Raw genomic sequence first — 19227 nt, 5'->3', positions numbered from 1 at the left:
CTCACAGATCAGTTTGAATACAGACATGTCTCACAGGACAGAACAGCTTGAATATAGACACGTCTCACAAAACAGCTTGAATATAGACACGTCTCACAGAACAGCTTAACTATAGACACATCTCACAGGACAGAACAGCTTGACTATAGACACGTCTCACAGGACAGAACAGCTTGACTATAGACACGTCTCACAGGACAGAACAGCTTGACTGTAGACACGTCTCACAGAACAGCTTGAATATAGACACGTCTCACAGAACAGCTTGAATATAGACACGTCTCACAGAACAGCTTGACTGTAGACACGTCTCACAGAACAGCTTGACTATAGACACGTCTCATAGGACAGAACAGCTTGACTATAGACACGTCTCACAGAACAGCTTGACTATAGACAAGTCTCACAGAACAGCTTGACTATAGACACGTCTCACAGAACAGCTAGACCATAGACACGTCTCACAGAACAGCTAGACTATAGACACGTCTCACAGAACAGCTTGACTATAGACCTGTCTCACAGAACAGCTTGACTATAGACACGTCTCACAGAACAGCTTGACTATAGACACGTCTCACAGAACAGCTTGACTATAGACACGTCTCACAGAACAGCTAGACCATAGACACGTCTCACAGAACAGCTAGACTATAGACACGTCTCACAGAACAGCTTGACTATAGACCTGTCTCACAGAACAGCTTGACTATAGACACGTCTCACAGAACAGCTAGACTATAGACACGTCTCACAGAACAGCTTGACTATAGACATGTCTCACAGAACAGCTTGACTGTAGACACGTCTCACAGGACAGAACAGCTTGACTATAGACACGTCTCACAGAACAGCTTGACTGTAGACACGTCTCACAGAACAGCTTGACTATAGACACGTCTCATAGGACAGAACAGCTTGACTATAGACACGTCTCACAGAACAGCTTGACTATAGACACGTCTCACAGAACAGCTTGACTATAGACACGTCTCACAGAACAGCTAGACCATACTCATGTCTCACAGAACAGCTAGACTATAGACACATCTCACAGAACAGCTTGACTATAGACCTGTCTCACAGAACAGCTTGACTATAGACACGTCTCACAGAACAGCTTGACTATAGACACGTCTCACAGAACAGCTTGACTATAGACACGTCTCACAGAACAGCTTGACTATAGACACGTCTCACAGAACAGCTTGACTATAGACACGTCTCACAGAACAGCTTGACTATAGACACGTCTAACAGAACAGCTAGACTATAGACACGTCTCACAGAACAGCTTGACTATAGACACGTCTCACAGAACAGCTTGACTATAGACACGTCTCACAGAACAGCTTGACTATAGACACGTCTCACAGAACAGCTTGACTATAGACACATCTCACAGAACAGCTTGACTATAGACACGTCTCACAGAACAGCTTGACTATAGACACGTCTCACAGAACAGCTTGACTATAGACACGTCTCACAGAACAGTTAATTACAGACACGTCTCACAGAACAGCTTGACTATAGACACGTCTCACAGAACAGTTAATTACAGACACGTCTCACAGAACAGCTTGACTGTAGACACGTCTCACAGAACAGCTTGACTGTAGACACGTCTCACAGAACAGTTAATTACAGACACGTCTCACAGAACAGCTTGACTATAGACACATCTCACAGAACAGCTTGACTATAGACACGTCTCACAGAACAGCTTGACTATAGACAAGTCTCACAGAACAGCTTGACTATAGACACGTCTCACAGAACAGTTAATTACAGACACGTCTCACAGAACAGCTTGACTATAGACACGTCTCACAGAACAGCTTGACTATAGACACGTCTCACAGAACAGCTTGACTATAGACACGTCTCACAGAACAGTTAATTACAGACACGTCTCACAGAACAGCTTGACTATAGACACGTCTCACAGAACAGTTAATTACAGACACGTCTCACAGAACAGCTTGACTGTAGACACGTCTCACAGAACAGCTTGACTGTAGACACGTCTCACAGAACAGTTAATTACAGACACGTCTCACAGAACAGCTTGACTATAGACACGTCTCACAGAACAGCTTGACTATAGACACGTCTCACAGAACAGCTTGACTATAGACAAGTCTCACAGAACAGCTTGACTATAGACACGTCTCACAGAACAGCTTGACTATAGACACGTCTCACAGAACATCTTGACTATAGACACGTCTCACAGAACAGCTTGAATACAGACACGTCTCACAGGACAGAACAGCTTGAATATAGACACGTCTCACAAAACAGCTTGAATATAGACACGTCTCACAGAACAGCTTAACTATAGACACGTCTCACAGGACAGAACAGCTTGAATATAGACACATCTCACAGGACAGAACAGCTTGACTATAGACACGTCTCACAGGACAGAACAGCTTGACTATAGACACGTCTCACAGGACAGAACAGCTTGACTATAGACACATCTCACAGGACAGAACAGCTTGACTATAGACACGTCTCACAGGACAGAACAGCTTGAAAATAGACACGTCTCACAAAACAGCTTGAATATAGACACGTCTCACAGAACAGCTTAACTATAGACACGTCTCACAGGACAGAACAGCTTGACTATAGACACATCTCACAGGACAGAACAGCTTGACTATAGACACGTCTCACAGGACAGAACAGCTTGACTATAGACACGTCTCACAGGACAGAACAGCTTGACTATAGACACGTCTCACAGGACAGAACAGCTTGACTATAGACACGTCTCACAGAACAGCTTGACTATAGACACGTCTCACAGAACAGCTTGACTATAGACACGTCTCACAGGACAGAACAGCTTGACTATAGACACGTCATACAGAACAGCTTGACTATAGACACGTCTCACAGAACAGCTTGACTATAGACACGTCTCACAGAACAGCTAGACTATAGACACGTCTCACAGAACAGCTTGACTATAGACACGTCTCACAGAACAGCTTGACTATAGACACGTCTCACAGAACAGTTAATTACAGACACGTCTCACAGAACAGCTTGACTATAGACACGTCTCACAGAACAGTTAATTACAGACACGTCTCACAGAACAGCTTGACTGTAGACACGTCTCACAGAACAGCTTGACTGTAGACACGTCTCACAGAACAGTTAATTACAGACACGTCTCACAGAACAGCTTGACTATAGACACGTCTCACAGAACAGCTTGACTATAGACACGTCTCACAGAACAGCTTGACTATAGACAAGTCTCACAGAACAGCTTGACTATAGACACGTCTCACAGAACAGCTTGACTATAGACACGTCTCACAGAACATCTTGACTATAGACACGTCTCACAGAACAGCTTGAATACAGACACGTCTCACAGGACAGAACAGCTTGAATATAGACACGTCTCACAAAACAGCTTGAATATAGACACGTCTCACAGAACAGCTTAACTATAGACACGTCTCACAGGACAGAACAGCTTGACTATAGACACATCTCACAGGACAGAACAGCTTGACTATAGACACGTCTCACAGGACAGAACAGCTTGACTATAGACACGTCTCACAGGACAGAACAGCTTGACTGTAGACACGTCTCACAGAACAGCTTGAATATAGACACGTCTCACAGAACAGCTTGAATATAGACACGTCTCACAGAACAGCTTGACTGTAGACACGTCTCACAGAACAGCTTGACTATAGACACGTCTCACAAAACAACTTGAATCTAGACACGTCTCACAGACCAGTTTAACTATAGACACGTCTCACAGGACAGAACAGCTTGACTATAGACACGTCTCACAGGACAGAACAGCTTGACTATAGACACGTCTCACAGGACAGAACAGCTTGACTATAGACACGTCTCACAGAACAGCTTGACTATAGACACGTCTCACAGAACAGCTTGACTATAGACACGTCTCACAGAACAGCTTGACTATAGACACGTCTCACAGATCAGTTTGAATACAGACATGTCTCACAGGACAGAACAGCTTGAATATAGACACGTCTCACAAAACAGCTTGAATATAGACACGTCTCACAGAACAGCTTAACTATAGACACATCTCACAGGACAGAACAGCTTGACTATAGACACGTCTCACAGGACAGAACAGCTTGACTATAGACACGTCTCACAGGACAGAACAGCTTGACTGTAGACACGTCTCACAGAACAGCTTGAATATAGACACGTCTCACAGAACAGCTTGAATATAGACACGTCTCACAGAACAGCTTGACTGTAGACACGTCTCACAGAACAGCTTGACTATAGACACGTCTCATAGGACAGAACAGCTTGACTATAGACACGTCTCACAGAACAGCTTGACTATAGACAAGTCTCACAGAACAGCTTGACTATAGACACGTCTCACAGAACAGCTAGACCATAGACACGTCTCACAGAACAGCTAGACTATAGACACGTCTCACAGAACAGCTTGACTATAGACCTGTCTCACAGAACAGCTTGACTATAGACACGTCTCACAGAACAGCTTGACTATAGACACGTCTCACAGAACAGCTTGACTATAGACACGTCTCACAGAACAGCTAGACCATAGACACGTCTCACAGAACAGCTAGACTATAGACACGTCTCACAGAACAGCTTGACTATAGACCTGTCTCACAGAACAGCTTGACTATAGACACGTCTCACAGAACAGCTAGACTATAGACACGTCTCACAGAACAGCTTGACTATAGACATGTCTCACAGAACAGCTTGACTGTAGACACGTCTCACAGGACAGAACAGCTTGACTATAGACACGTCTCACAGAACAGCTTGACTGTAGACACGTCTCACAGAACAGCTTGACTATAGACACGTCTCATAGGACAGAACAGCTTGACTATAGACACGTCTCACAGAACAGCTTGACTATAGACACGTCTCACAGAACAGCTTGACTATAGACACGTCTCACAGAACAGCTAGACCATACTCATGTCTCACAGAACAGCTAGACTATAGACACATCTCACAGAACAGCTTGACTATAGACCTGTCTCACAGAACAGCTTGACTATAGACACGTCTCACAGAACAGCTTGACTATAGACACGTCTCACAGAACAGCTTGACTATAGACACGTCTCACAGAACAGCTTGACTATAGACACGTCTCACAGAACAGCTTGACTATAGACACGTCTCACAGAACAGCTTGACTATAGACACGTCTAACAGAACAGCTAGACTATAGACACGTCTCACAGAACAGCTTGACTATAGACACGTCTCACAGAACAGCTTGACTATAGACACGTCTCACAGAACAGCTTGACTATAGACACGTCTCACAGAACAGCTTGACTATAGACACATCTCACAGAACAGCTTGACTATAGACACGTCTCACAGAACAGCTTGACTATAGACACGTCTCACAGAACAGCTTGACTATAGACACGTCTCACAGAACAGTTAATTACAGACACGTCTCACAGAACAGCTTGACTATAGACACGTCTCACAGAACAGTTAATTACAGACACGTCTCACAGAACAGCTTGACTGTAGACACGTCTCACAGAACAGCTTGACTGTAGACACGTCTCACAGAACAGTTAATTACAGACACGTCTCACAGAACAGCTTGACTATAGACACGTCTCACAGAACAGCTTGACTATAGACACGTCTCACAGAACAGCTTGACTATAGACAAGTCTCACAGAACAGCTTGACTATAGACACGTCTCACAGAACAGTTAATTACAGACACGTCTCACAGAACAGCTTGACTATAGACACGTCTCACAGAACAGCTTGACTATAGACACGTCTCACAGAACAGCTTGACTATAGACACGTCTCACAGAACAGTTAATTACAGACACGTCTCACAGAACAGCTTGACTATAGACACGTCTCACAGAACAGTTAATTACAGACACGTCTCACAGAACAGCTTGACTGTAGACACGTCTCACAGAACAGCTTGACTGTAGACACGTCTCACAGAACAGTTAATTACAGACACGTCTCACAGAACAGCTTGACTATAGACACGTCTCACAGAACAGCTTGACTATAGACACGTCTCACAGAACAGCTTGACTATAGACAAGTCTCACAGAACAGCTTGACTATAGACACGTCTCACAGAACAGCTTGACTATAGACACGTCTCACAGAACATCTTGACTATAGACACGTCTCACAGAACAGCTTGAATACAGACACGTCTCACAGGACAGAACAGCTTGAATATAGACACGTCTCACAAAACAGCTTGAATATAGACACGTCTCACAGAACAGCTTAACTATAGACACGTCTCACAGGACAGAACAGCTTGACTATAGACACATCTCACAGGACAGAACAGCTTGACTATAGACACGTCTCACAGGACAGAACAGCTTGACTATAGACACGTCTCACAGGACAGAACAGCTTGACTATAGACACATCTCACAGGACAGAACAGCTTGACTATAGACACGTCTCACAGGACAGAACAGCTTGAAAATAGACACGTCTCACAAAACAGCTTGAATATAGACACGTCTCACAGAACAGCTTAACTATAGACACGTCTCACAGGACAGAACAGCTTGACTATAGACACATCTCACAGGACAGAACAGCTTGACTATAGACACGTCTCACAGGACAGAACAGCTTGACTATAGACACGTCTCACAGGACAGAACAGCTTGACTATAGACACGTCTCACAGGACAGAACAGCTTGACTATAGACACGTCTCACAGAACAGCTTGACTATAGACACGTCTCACAGAACAGCTTGACTATAGACACGTCTCACAGGACAGAACAGCTTGACTATAGACACGTCTCACAGAACAGCTTGACTATAGACACGTCTCACAGAACAGCTTGACTATAGACACGTCTCACAGAACAGCTAGACTATAGACACGTCTCACAGAACAGCTTGACTATAGACACGTCTCACAGAACAGCTTGACTATAGACACGTCTCACAGAACAGTTAATTACAGACACGTCTCACAGAACAGCTTGACTATAGACACGTCTCACAGAACAGTTAATTACAGACACGTCTCACAGAACAGCTTGACTGTAGACACGTCTCACAGAACAGCTTGACTGTAGACACGTCTCACAGAACAGTTAATTACAGACACGTCTCACAGAACAGCTTGACTATAGACACGTCTCACAGAACAGCTTGACTATAGACACGTCTCACAGAACAGCTTGACTATAGACAAGTCTCACAGAACAGCTTGACTATAGACACGTCTCACAGAACAGCTTGACTATAGACACGTCTCACAGAACATCTTGACTATAGACACGTCTCACAGAACAGCTTGAATACAGACACGTCTCACAGGACAGAACAGCTTGAATATAGACACGTCTCACAAAACAGCTTGAATATAGACACGTCTCACAGAACAGCTTAACTATAGACACGTCTCACAGGACAGAACAGCTTGACTATAGACACATCTCACAGGACAGAACAGCTTGACTATAGACACGTCTCACAGGACAGAACAGCTTGACTATAGACACGTCTCACAGGACAGAACAGCTTGACTGTAGACACGTCTCACAGAACAGCTTGAATATAGACACGTCTCACAGAACAGCTTGAATATAGACACGTCTCACAGAACAGCTTGACTGTAGACACGTCTCACAGAACAGCTTGACTATAGACACGTCTCACAAAACAACTTGAATCTAGACACGTCTCACAGACCAGTTTAACTATAGACACGTCTCACAGGACAGAACAGCTTGACTATAGACACGTCTCACAGGACAGAACAGCTTGACTATAGACACGTCTCACAGGACAGAACAGCTTGACTATAGACACGTCTCACAGAACAGCTTGACTATAGACACGTCTCACAGAACAGCTTGACTATAGACACGTCTCACAGAACAGCTTGACTATAGACACGTCTCACAGATCAGTTTGAATACAGACATGTCTCACAGGACAGAACAGCTTGAATATAGACACGTCTCACAAAACAGCTTGAATATAGACACGTCTCACAGAACAGCTTAACTATAGACACATCTCACAGGACAGAACAGCTTGACTATAGACACGTCTCACAGGACAGAACAGCTTGACTATAGACACGTCTCACAGGACAGAACAGCTTGACTGTAGACACGTCTCACAGAACAGCTTGAATATAGACACGTCTCACAGAACAGCTTGAATATAGACACGTCTCACAGAACAGCTTGACTGTAGACACGTCTCACAGAACAGCTTGACTATAGACACGTCTCATAGGACAGAACAGCTTGACTATAGACACGTCTCACAGAACAGCTTGACTATAGACAAGTCTCACAGAACAGCTTGACTATAGACACGTCTCACAGAACAGCTAGACCATAGACACGTCTCACAGAACAGCTAGACTATAGACACGTCTCACAGAACAGCTTGACTATAGACCTGTCTCACAGAACAGCTTGACTATAGACACGTCTCACAGAACAGCTTGACTATAGACACGTCTCACAGAACAGCTTGACTATAGACACGTCTCACAGAACAGCTAGACCATAGACACGTCTCACAGAACAGCTAGACTATAGACACGTCTCACAGAACAGCTTGACTATAGACCTGTCTCACAGAACAGCTTGACTATAGACACGTCTCACAGAACAGCTAGACTATAGACACGTCTCACAGAACAGCTTGACTATAGACATGTCTCACAGAACAGCTTGACTGTAGACACGTCTCACAGGACAGAACAGCTTGACTATAGACACGTCTCACAGAACAGCTTGACTGTAGACACGTCTCACAGAACAGCTTGACTATAGACACGTCTCATAGGACAGAACAGCTTGACTATAGACACGTCTCACAGAACAGCTTGACTATAGACACGTCTCACAGAACAGCTTGACTATAGACACGTCTCACAGAACAGCTAGACCATACTCATGTCTCACAGAACAGCTAGACTATAGACACATCTCACAGAACAGCTTGACTATAGACCTGTCTCACAGAACAGCTTGACTATAGACACGTCTCACAGAACAGCTTGACTATAGACACGTCTCACAGAACAGCTTGACTATAGACACGTCTCACAGAACAGCTTGACTATAGACACGTCTCACAGAACAGCTAGACCATAGACACGTCTCACAGAACAGCTAGACTATAGACATGTCTCACAGAACAGCTTGACTATAGACCTGTCTCACAGAACAGCTTGACTATAGACACGTCTCACAGAACAGCTAGACTATAGACACGTCTCACAGAACAGCTTGACTATAGACACGTCTCACAGAACAGCTTGGCTGTAGACACGTCTCACAGGACAGAACAGCTTGACTATAGACACGTCTCACAGAACAGCTTGACTATAGACACGTCTCACAGAACAGTTAATTACAGATACGTCTCACAGAACAGCTTGACTATAGACACGTCTCACAGGACAGAACAGCTTGACTAAAGACACGTCTCGCAGAACAGCTTGACTATAGACACGTCTCACAGAACAGCTTGACTATAGACCTGTCTCACAGAGCAGCTTGACTATAGACAGGTTGAAAAGCAGCAAACCCCAGAGATGTATTTATTTTATGAAACTAAAGCTTTCATGGCTGTCAAATAGATAAATAAACCAAATAAATATAATACATATTTGGATATATTAGCATCTAATATAATGATCTATTGTTGTTAGAAGTGGGATGTCCATGCCTAAAGCAGAGAAGATGGATTTTGACAGAGATGTTACTGTAAGCACCTGTGGTGTCATGGTTTTACAGGAGCACAGTATGCAGAGGGTGGAGAACGCTCCCTGTCCTGAACTGACCTGCCCCGAGTCTGAACACATCACCCTTACAGACCGCTGCTGCAAAGTCTGCAGAGGTATGTCTGGAACACACACACACACACACACACACACACACACACACACACACACACACACACACACACACACACACACACACACACACACACACACACACAGATTCTTGGAGTGATAGTGAGATAGTATTGAAGCTCTGTGTAATAGATAAGGGAGAATGGATATTAAAAGTCGGTCTGCTCCCTCCTAAGATGATGTATGTCTCCTGCTTGGCTGGTAATGAGGCCTCTCTCTCTCACGGTGGAACCTGGGTTGTGTCCCAAATGCACTACTTTTAGTGCACTACTTTTGACCTCAGCCGTATGTGCCCTGGTCCAAAGTAGTGCGCTATAAAGAGAATAGGCGATTTGGAACGCCCTCATGATATTACCCACATACACACTAGACGTGGTCAGCACACAGCCATGCATCTCTGTGACAGCAACACATACTGTTCTATTCCAGTTTCCACCAGGCCTTAACAACACGTTACTGGCCAGTGTTTCTACAGCTAACGCCGGTTTGCCGGAGGCTGATGCCGTGCAGTTGTTTGTACACATGCATATACACACACTCTCATTCAAATGCACACGTGCACATGCACGGACACACACACACAGGTAAATAGTGCCATACATGCACACAGGTAAATAGTGCCATACATGCACTCAAACATATTCAGTTGGCCTTGCTGTTAGGATTTTTGTTGTCCTTGATGTCTTTGTTGTTTTTTGTGTTGTTGTTTTCGGTTTTCCTTTGTCTTTCTCTTTTTTTTCTATTTTGTTCATTTTGTTGGTTGTTTGACCTTGTGGGAGATCTGTCAACGTGCCCTTGAGCAGGGCGTTGACCCTGGTTGCTTCTGTGTGTCGCTCTGGATGGGAGTCTGTTAGACGACTCATGTGATGTAGTTGTTGAGCTGCTTCACTGCAAGTATATTGTATGTTTTAAACTTTCAATAAAAAATTTAAATAAATAAAAACTAAAAACAACATGTTACTGTTCTCTGATGAAGTCTTGTTTCCTCCTGACCCGTGTTCCTGCAGAGTGAACCGTGTTCCTGCAGACTGACCCGTGTTCCTGCAGAGTGAACCGTGTTCCTGCAGAGTGAACCGTGTTCCTGCAGACTGACCCGTGTTCCTGCAGACTGACCCGTGTTCCTGCAGACTGACCCGTGTTCCTGCAGACTGACCCGTGTTCCTGCAGAGTGACCCGTGTTCCTGCAGAGTGAACCGTGTTCCTGCAGAGTGAACCGTGTTCCTGCAGACTGACCCGTGTTCCTGCAGACTGACCCGTGTTCCTGCAGACTGACCCGTGTTCCTGCAGAGTGAACCGTGTTCCTGCAGAGTGAACCGTGTTCCTGCAGACTGACCCGTGTTCCTGCAGACTGACCCGTGTTCCTGCAGACTGACCCGTGTTCCTGCAGACTGACCCGTGTTCCTGCAGACTGACCCGTGTTCCTGCAGAGTGAACCGTGGTTTCAGCCATACATACCTGTTGTTCTGTCTATCTAGTTATTTGTCTATGGCCAGGGGAAGGAGACAGGGACAAACTGTTTGAGGAAAGAAAGCACGCCTTGTCTAGTATAACACACACTCTCACACCCTCTCTCTCTCTCACACACATGCACACACACACGCACGCACGCACACGCACACACACACACGCACACACACGCACACACACACACGCACACACACGCACACACACACACACACACACACACACACACACACACACACACACACACACACACACACACACACACACACACACACACACACACACACACACACACACACACACACACACACACACACACACACACACAGGTTTAAGACAACCCAGTAAGGGTGATTTATCAGCTGTAGAATGACCAGACAGTCTCTGTCTCTTTCCCCCTCTCAGGTCATCATTTCTGTGTGGAGGGCCACAGTCCCAGCTGTGTGGAGAACTCAGAATGTGTGAACCTGGAGGCTGGGTCCTGCTGCAGCTGTAAAGATGGCTACCGCGCCCTGAGGGATGACAGCGCGTACTGTGGAGGTGCAGTACTCTTACTACAACAATAGCATCACTAAGCCAACACTCATTTAAGTCATCTTCATCGCCTCAGTCCATTCTATCTACTAATCCTTGTGATCTTTGGCTCTCTTCTCTGTTGTGGCCCAGCTTTGCTGCTTGTGCACCTTGTGATCTTTGGCTCTCTTCTCTGTTGTGGCCCAGCTTTGCTGGTTGTGCAAAACTCCAATGCCTCATTTAGAAGTGGTCCTTCGAGGAGCTTGGACTTCATTGTTTTTAATGTTTATCTTAGTTTGCAATTACAATCATATACTGTAGGGCTGTGTAAGTAGGTACAGGGATGACTACGATTCCAAGCAGAGGCGTCTACTTTAAGCAGGAGAAATTTAGGGGGCTTATAATTACGCTCTTCTGATTCCATATGATCTCTAGGAAACCTTTCATTACTACGACCTCTGACCCCTCCACTCATCAGAACAGCCCCACAGCCATAAATTACCTGTACCACCTCTACGACCCCTGACCCCTCCACTCATCAGACCAGCCTCACAGCCATAAATGACCTGTACTACCTCTACGACCCCTGACCCCTCCACTCACCAGACCAGCCTCACAGCCATAAATGACCTGTACCACCTCTACGACCCCTGACCCCTCCACTCACCAGACCAGCCTCACAGCCATAAATGACCTGTACCACCTCTACGACCCCTGACCCCTCCACTCATCAGACCAGCCTCACAGCCATAAATGACCTGTACCACCTCTACGACCCCTGACCCCTCCGCTCACCAGTCCAGCCTCACAGCCATAAATGACCTGTACCACCTCTACGACCCCTGACCCCTCCACTCACCAGACCAGCCTCACAGCCATAAATGACCTGTACCACCTCTACGACCCCTGACCCCTCCACTCATCAGAACAGCCCCACAGCCATAAATGACCTGTACCACCTCTACGACCCCTGACCCCTCCGCTCACCAGTCCAGCCTCACAGCCATAAATGACCTGTACCACCTCTACGACCCCTGACCCCTCCACTCATCAGACCAGCCTCACAGCCATAAATGACCTGTACCACCTCTACGACCCCTGACCCCTCCACTCATCAGACCAGCCTCACAGCCATAAATGACCTGTACCACCTCTACGACCCCTGACCCCTCCACTCATCAGACCAGCCTCACAGCCATAAATGACCTGTACCACCTCTACGACCCCTGACCCCTCCGCTCACCAGACCAGCCTCACAGCCATAAATGACCTGTACTACCTCTACGACCCCTGACCCCTCCACTCATCAGACCAGCCTCACAGCCATAAATGACCTGTACCACCTCTACGACCCCTGACCCCTCCACTCATCAGACCAGCCTCACAGCCATAAATGACCTGTACCACCTCTACGACCCCTGACCCCTCCGCTCACCAGTCCAGCCTCACAGCCATAAATGACCTGTACCACCTCTACGACCCCTGACCCCTCCACTCATCAGACCAGCCTCACAGCCATAAATGACCTGTACCACCTCTACGACCCCTGACCCCTCCACTCATCAGACCAGCCTCACAGCCATAAATGACCTGTACCACCTCTACGACCCCTGACCCCTCCACTCATCAGACCAGCCTCACAGCCATAAATGACCTGTACCACCTCTACGACCCCTGACCCCTCCACTCATCAGACCAGCCTCACAGCCATAAATGACCTGTACCACCTCTACGACCCCTGACCCCTCCGCTCACCAGACCAGCCTCACAGCCATAAATGACCTGTACTACCTCTACGACCCCTGACCCCTCCACTCATCAGACCAGCCTCACAGCCATAAATGACCTGTACCACCTCTACGACCCCTGACCCCTCCACTCATCAGACCAGCCTCACAGCCATAAATGACCTGTACCACCTCTACGACCCCTGACCCCTCCACTCTCCAGACCAGCCTCACAGCCATAAATGACCTGTACCACCTCTACGACCCCTGACCCCTCCACTCATCAGACCAGCCTCACAGCCATAAATGACCTGTACTACCTCTACGACCCCTGACCCCTCCACTCATCAGACCAGCCTCACAGCCATAAATGACCTGTACCACCTCTACGACCCCTGACCCCTCCACTCATCAGACCAGCCTCACAGCCATAAATGACCTGTACCACCTCTACGACCCCTGACCCCTCCACTCACCAGACCAGCCTCACAGCCATAAATGACCTGTACCACCTCTACGACCCCTGACCCCTCCACTCACCAGACCAGCCTCACAGCCATAAATGACCTGTACCACCTCTACGACCCCTGACCCCTCCACTCATCAGACCAGCCTCACAGCCATAAATGACCTGTACCACCTCTACGACCCCTGACCCCTCCACTCATCAGACCAGCCTCACAGCCATAAATGACCTGTACCACCTCTACGACCCCTGACCCCTCCGCTCACCAGACCAGCCTCACAGCCATAAATGACCTGTACTACCTCTACGACCCCTGACCCCTCCACTCATCAGACCAGCCTCACAGCCATAAATGACCTGTACCACCTCTACGACCCCTGACCCCTCCACTCATCAGACCAGCCTCACAGCCATAAATGACCTGTACCACCTCTACGACCCCTGACCCCTCCGCTCACCAGTCCAGCCTCACAGCCATAAATGACCTGTACCACCTCTACGACCCCTGACCCCTCCACTCATCAGACCAGCCTCACAGCCATAAATGACCTGTACCACCTCTACGACCCCTGACCCCTCCACTCATCAGACCAGCCTCACAGCCATAAATGACCTGTACCACCTCTACGACCCCTGACCCCTCCACTCATCAGACCAGCCTCACAGCCATAAATGACCTGTACCACCTCTACGACCCCTGACCCCTCCACTCACCAGACCAGCCTCACAGCCATAAATGACCTGTACCACCTCTACGACCCCTGACCCCTCCACTCATCAGACCAGCCTCACAGCCATAAATGACCTGTACCACCTCTACGACCCCTGACCCCTCCACTCATCAGACCAGCCTCACAGCCATAAATGACCTGTACCACCTCTACGACCCCTGACCCCTCCACTCATCAGACCAGCCTCACAGCCATAAATTACCTGTACTACCTCTACGACCCCTGACCCCTCCACTCATCAGACCAGCCTCACAGCCATAAATGACCTGTACCACCTCTACGACCCCTGACCCCTCCACTCATCAGACCAGCCTCACAGCCATAAATGACCTGTACTACCTCTACGACCCCTGACCCCTCCACTCATCAGACCAGCCTCACAGCCATAAATGACCTGTACCACCTCTACGACCCCTGACCCCTCCACTCATCAGACCAGCCTCACAGCCATAAATGACCTGTACCACCTCTACGACCCCTGACCCCTCCACTCACCAGACCAGCCTCACAGCCATAAATGACCTGTACCACCTCTACGACCCCTGACCCCTCCACTCACCAGACCAGCCTCACAGCCATAAATGACCTGTACCACCTCTACGACCCCTGACCCCTCCACTCATCAGACCAGCCTCACAGCCATAAATGACCTGTACCACCTCTACGACCCCTGACCCCTCCACTCATCAGACCAGCCTCACAGCCATAAATGACCTGTACCACCTCTACGACCCCTGACCCCTCCACTCACCAGACCAGCCTCACAGCCATAAATGACCTGTACCACCTCTACGACCCCTGACCCCTCCACTCATCAGACCAGCCTCACAGCCATAAATTACCTGTACCACCTCTACGACCCCTGACCCCTCCACTCATCAGACCAGCCTCACAGCCATAAATGACCTGTACCACCTCTACGACCCCTGACCCCTCCACTCATCAGACCAGCCTCACAGCCATAAATGACCTGTACTACCTCTACGACCCCTGACCCCTCCACTCATCAGACCAGCCTCACAGCCATAAATGACCTGTACCACCTCTACGACCCCTGACCCCTCCACTCATCAGACCAGCCTCACAGCCATAAATGACCTGTACTACCTCTACGACCCCTGACCCCTCCACTCATCAGACCAGCCTCACAGCCATAAATGACCTGTACCACCTCTACGACCCCTGACCCCTCCACTCATCAGACCAGCCTCACAGCCATAAATGACCTGTACCACCTCTACGACCCCTGACCCCTCCACTCACCAGACCAGCCTCACAGCCATAAATGACCTGTACCACCTCTACGACCCCTGACCCCTCCACTCACCAGACCAGCCTCACAGCCATAAATGACCTGTACCACCTCTACGACCCCTGACCCCTCCACTCATCAGACCAGCCTCACAGCCATAAATGACCTGTACCACCTCTACGACCCCTGACCCCTCCACTCATCAGACCAGCCTCACAGCCATAAATGACCTGTACCACCTCTACGACCCCTGACCCCTCCACTCACCAGACCAGCCTCACAGCCATAAATGACCTGTACCACCTCTACGACCCCTGACCCCTCCACTCATCAGACCAGCCTCACAGCCATAAATGACCTGTACCACCTCTACGACCCCTGACCCCTCCACTCATCAGACCAGCCTCACAGCCATAAATGACCTGTACCACCTCTACGACCCCTGACCCCTCCACTCATCAGACCAGCCTCACAGCCATAAATGACCTGTACTACCTCTACGACCCCTGACCCCTCCACTCATCAGACCAGCCTCACAGCCATAAATGACCTGTACCACCTCTACGACCCCTGACCCCTCCACTCATCAGACCAGCCTCACAGCCATAAATGACCTGTACCACCTCTACGACCCCTGACCCCTCCACTCATCAGACCAGCCTCACAGCCATAAATGACCTGTACCACCTCTACGACCCCTGACCCCTCCACTCATCAGACCAGCCTCACAGCCATAAATTACCTGTACCACCTCTACGACCCCTGACCCCTCCACTCATCAGACCAGCCTCACAGCCATAAATGACCTGTACTACCTCTACGACCCCTGACCCCTCCACTCATCAGACCAGCCTCACAGCCATAAATGACCTGTACCACCTCTACGACCCCTGACCCCTCCACTCATCAGACCAGCCTCACAGCCATAAATGACCTGTACCACCTCTACGACCCCTGACCCCTCCACTCACCAGACCAGCCTCACAGCCATAAATGACCTGTACCACCTCTACGACCCCTGACCCCTCCACTCATCAGACCAGCCTCACAGCCATAAATGACCTGTACCACCTCTACGACCCCTGACCCCTCCACTCATCAGACCAGCCTCACAGCCATAAATGACCTGTACCACCTCTACGACCCCTGACCCCTCCACTCATCAGACCAGCCTCACAGCCATAAATGACCTGTACTACCTCTACAACCCCTGACCCCTCCACTCATCAGACCAGCCTCACAGCCATAAATGACCTGTACCACCTCTACGACCCCTGACCCCTCCACTCATCAGACCAGCCTCACAGCCATAAATGACCTGTACCACCTCTACGACCCCTGACCCCTCCACTCACCAGACCAGCCTCACAGCCATAAATGACCTGTACCACCTCTACGACCCCTGACCCCTCCGCTCACCAGTCCAGCCTCACAGCCATAAATGACCTGTACCACCTCTACGACCCCTGACCCCTCCACTCACCAGACCAGCCTCACAGCCATAAATGACCTGTACCACCTCTACGACCCCTGACCCCTCCGCTCATCAGACCAGCCTCACAGCCATAAATGACCTGTACCACCTCTACGACCCCTGACCCCTCCGCTCACCAGACCAGCCTCACAGCCATAAATGACCTGTACTACCTCTACGACCCCTGACCCCTCCACTCATCAGACCAGCCTCACAGCCATAAATGACCTGTACCACCTCTACGACCCCTGACCCCTCCACTCATCAGACCAGCCTCACAGCCATAAATGACCTGTACCACCTCTACGACCCCTGACCCCTCCACTCTCCAGACCAGCCTCACAGCCATAAATGACCTGTACCACCTCTACGACCCCTGACCCCTCCACTCATCAGACCAGCCTCACAGCCATAAATGACCTGTACTACCTCTACGACCCCTGACCCCTCCACTCATCAGACCAGCCTCACAGACATAAATGACCTGTACCACCTCTACGACCCCTGACCCCTCCACTCACCAGACCAGCCGCACAGCCATAAATGACCTGTACCACCTCTACGACCCCTGACCCCTCCACTCACCAGACCAGCCTCACAGCCATAAATGACCTGTACCACCTCTACGACCCCTGACCCCTCCACTCACCAGACCAGCCTCACAGCCATAAATGACCTGTACCACCTCTACGACCCCTGACCCCTCCACTCACCAGACCAGCCTCACAGCCATAAATGACCTGTACCACCTCTACGACCCCTGACCCCTCCACTCATCAGACCAGCCTCACAGCCATAAATGACCTGTACTACCTCAACGACCCCTGACCCCTCCACTCATCAGACCAGCCTCACAGCCATAAATGACCTGTACCACCTCTACGACCCCTGACCCCTCCACTCACCAAACCAGCCTCACAGCCATAAATGACCTGTACCACCTCTACGACCCCTGACCCCTCCACTCACCAGACCAGCCTCACAGCCATAAATGACCTGTACCACCTCTACGACCCCTGACCCCTCCACTCATCAGACCAGCCTCACAGCCATAAATGACCTGTACCACCTCTACGACCCCTGACCCCTCCACTCATCAGACCAGCCTCACAGCCATAAATGACCTGTACCACCTCTACGACCCCTGACCCCTCCACTCATCAGACCAGCCTCACAGCCATAAATGACCTGTACTACCTCTACGACCCCTGACCCCTCCACTCATCAGACCAGCCTCACAGCCATAAATGACCTGTACCACCTCTACGACCCCTGACCCCTCCACTCATCAGACCAGCCTCACAGCCATAAATGACCTGTACCACCTCTACGACCCCTGACCCCTCCACTCATCAGACCAGCCTCACAGCCATAAATGACCTGTACCACCTCTACGACCCCTGACCCCTCCACTCATCAGACCAGCCTCACAGCCTTAGGCCCCGGTCCATCATACTCCCACCACTGGTGGGTTAAAAATACCCATGGTACATTGCAGCAAGGTTAATTTGCCACAGCTGGCAGTCTCTCCGGTTGTTCATACTGCAAGCCTTACTACCTTATTCCCCATCATACTCCAACCATGAGGTGGTAAAAATACTCCACGCTACAATGCAGAGCCCAGATCTATTTAGCATGCCAGTC

At 49.0% G+C, this 19227-nt stretch overlaps 1 protein-coding gene across 1 annotated transcript in view; it reads left to right on the top strand.

Annotated features, from left to right (window-relative positions):
* nell2b (NEL-like 2b) overlaps nucleotides 1-19227 on the top strand; it is a 125341-nt gene that overhangs the window by 52914 nt on the left and 53200 nt on the right. The window contains exons 11-12 of the mRNA XM_036956923.1: nucleotides 9838-9940; nucleotides 11826-11960. Coding sequence (XP_036812818.1) covers nucleotides 9838-9940; nucleotides 11826-11960 — 238 coding nt within the window. The remainder of the gene's footprint in view (nucleotides 1-9837; nucleotides 9941-11825; nucleotides 11961-19227) is intronic.

The sequence above is a fragment of the Oncorhynchus mykiss genome, chromosome 21, assembly GCF_013265735.2.
Source record: "Oncorhynchus mykiss isolate Arlee chromosome 21, USDA_OmykA_1.1, whole genome shotgun sequence".
Lineage (NCBI taxonomy): Eukaryota > Metazoa > Chordata > Actinopteri > Salmoniformes > Salmonidae > Oncorhynchus > Oncorhynchus mykiss.
Note: the sequence above shows the minus strand (reverse complement) of the source record. Positions and strands in the feature narration are given on the sequence as shown.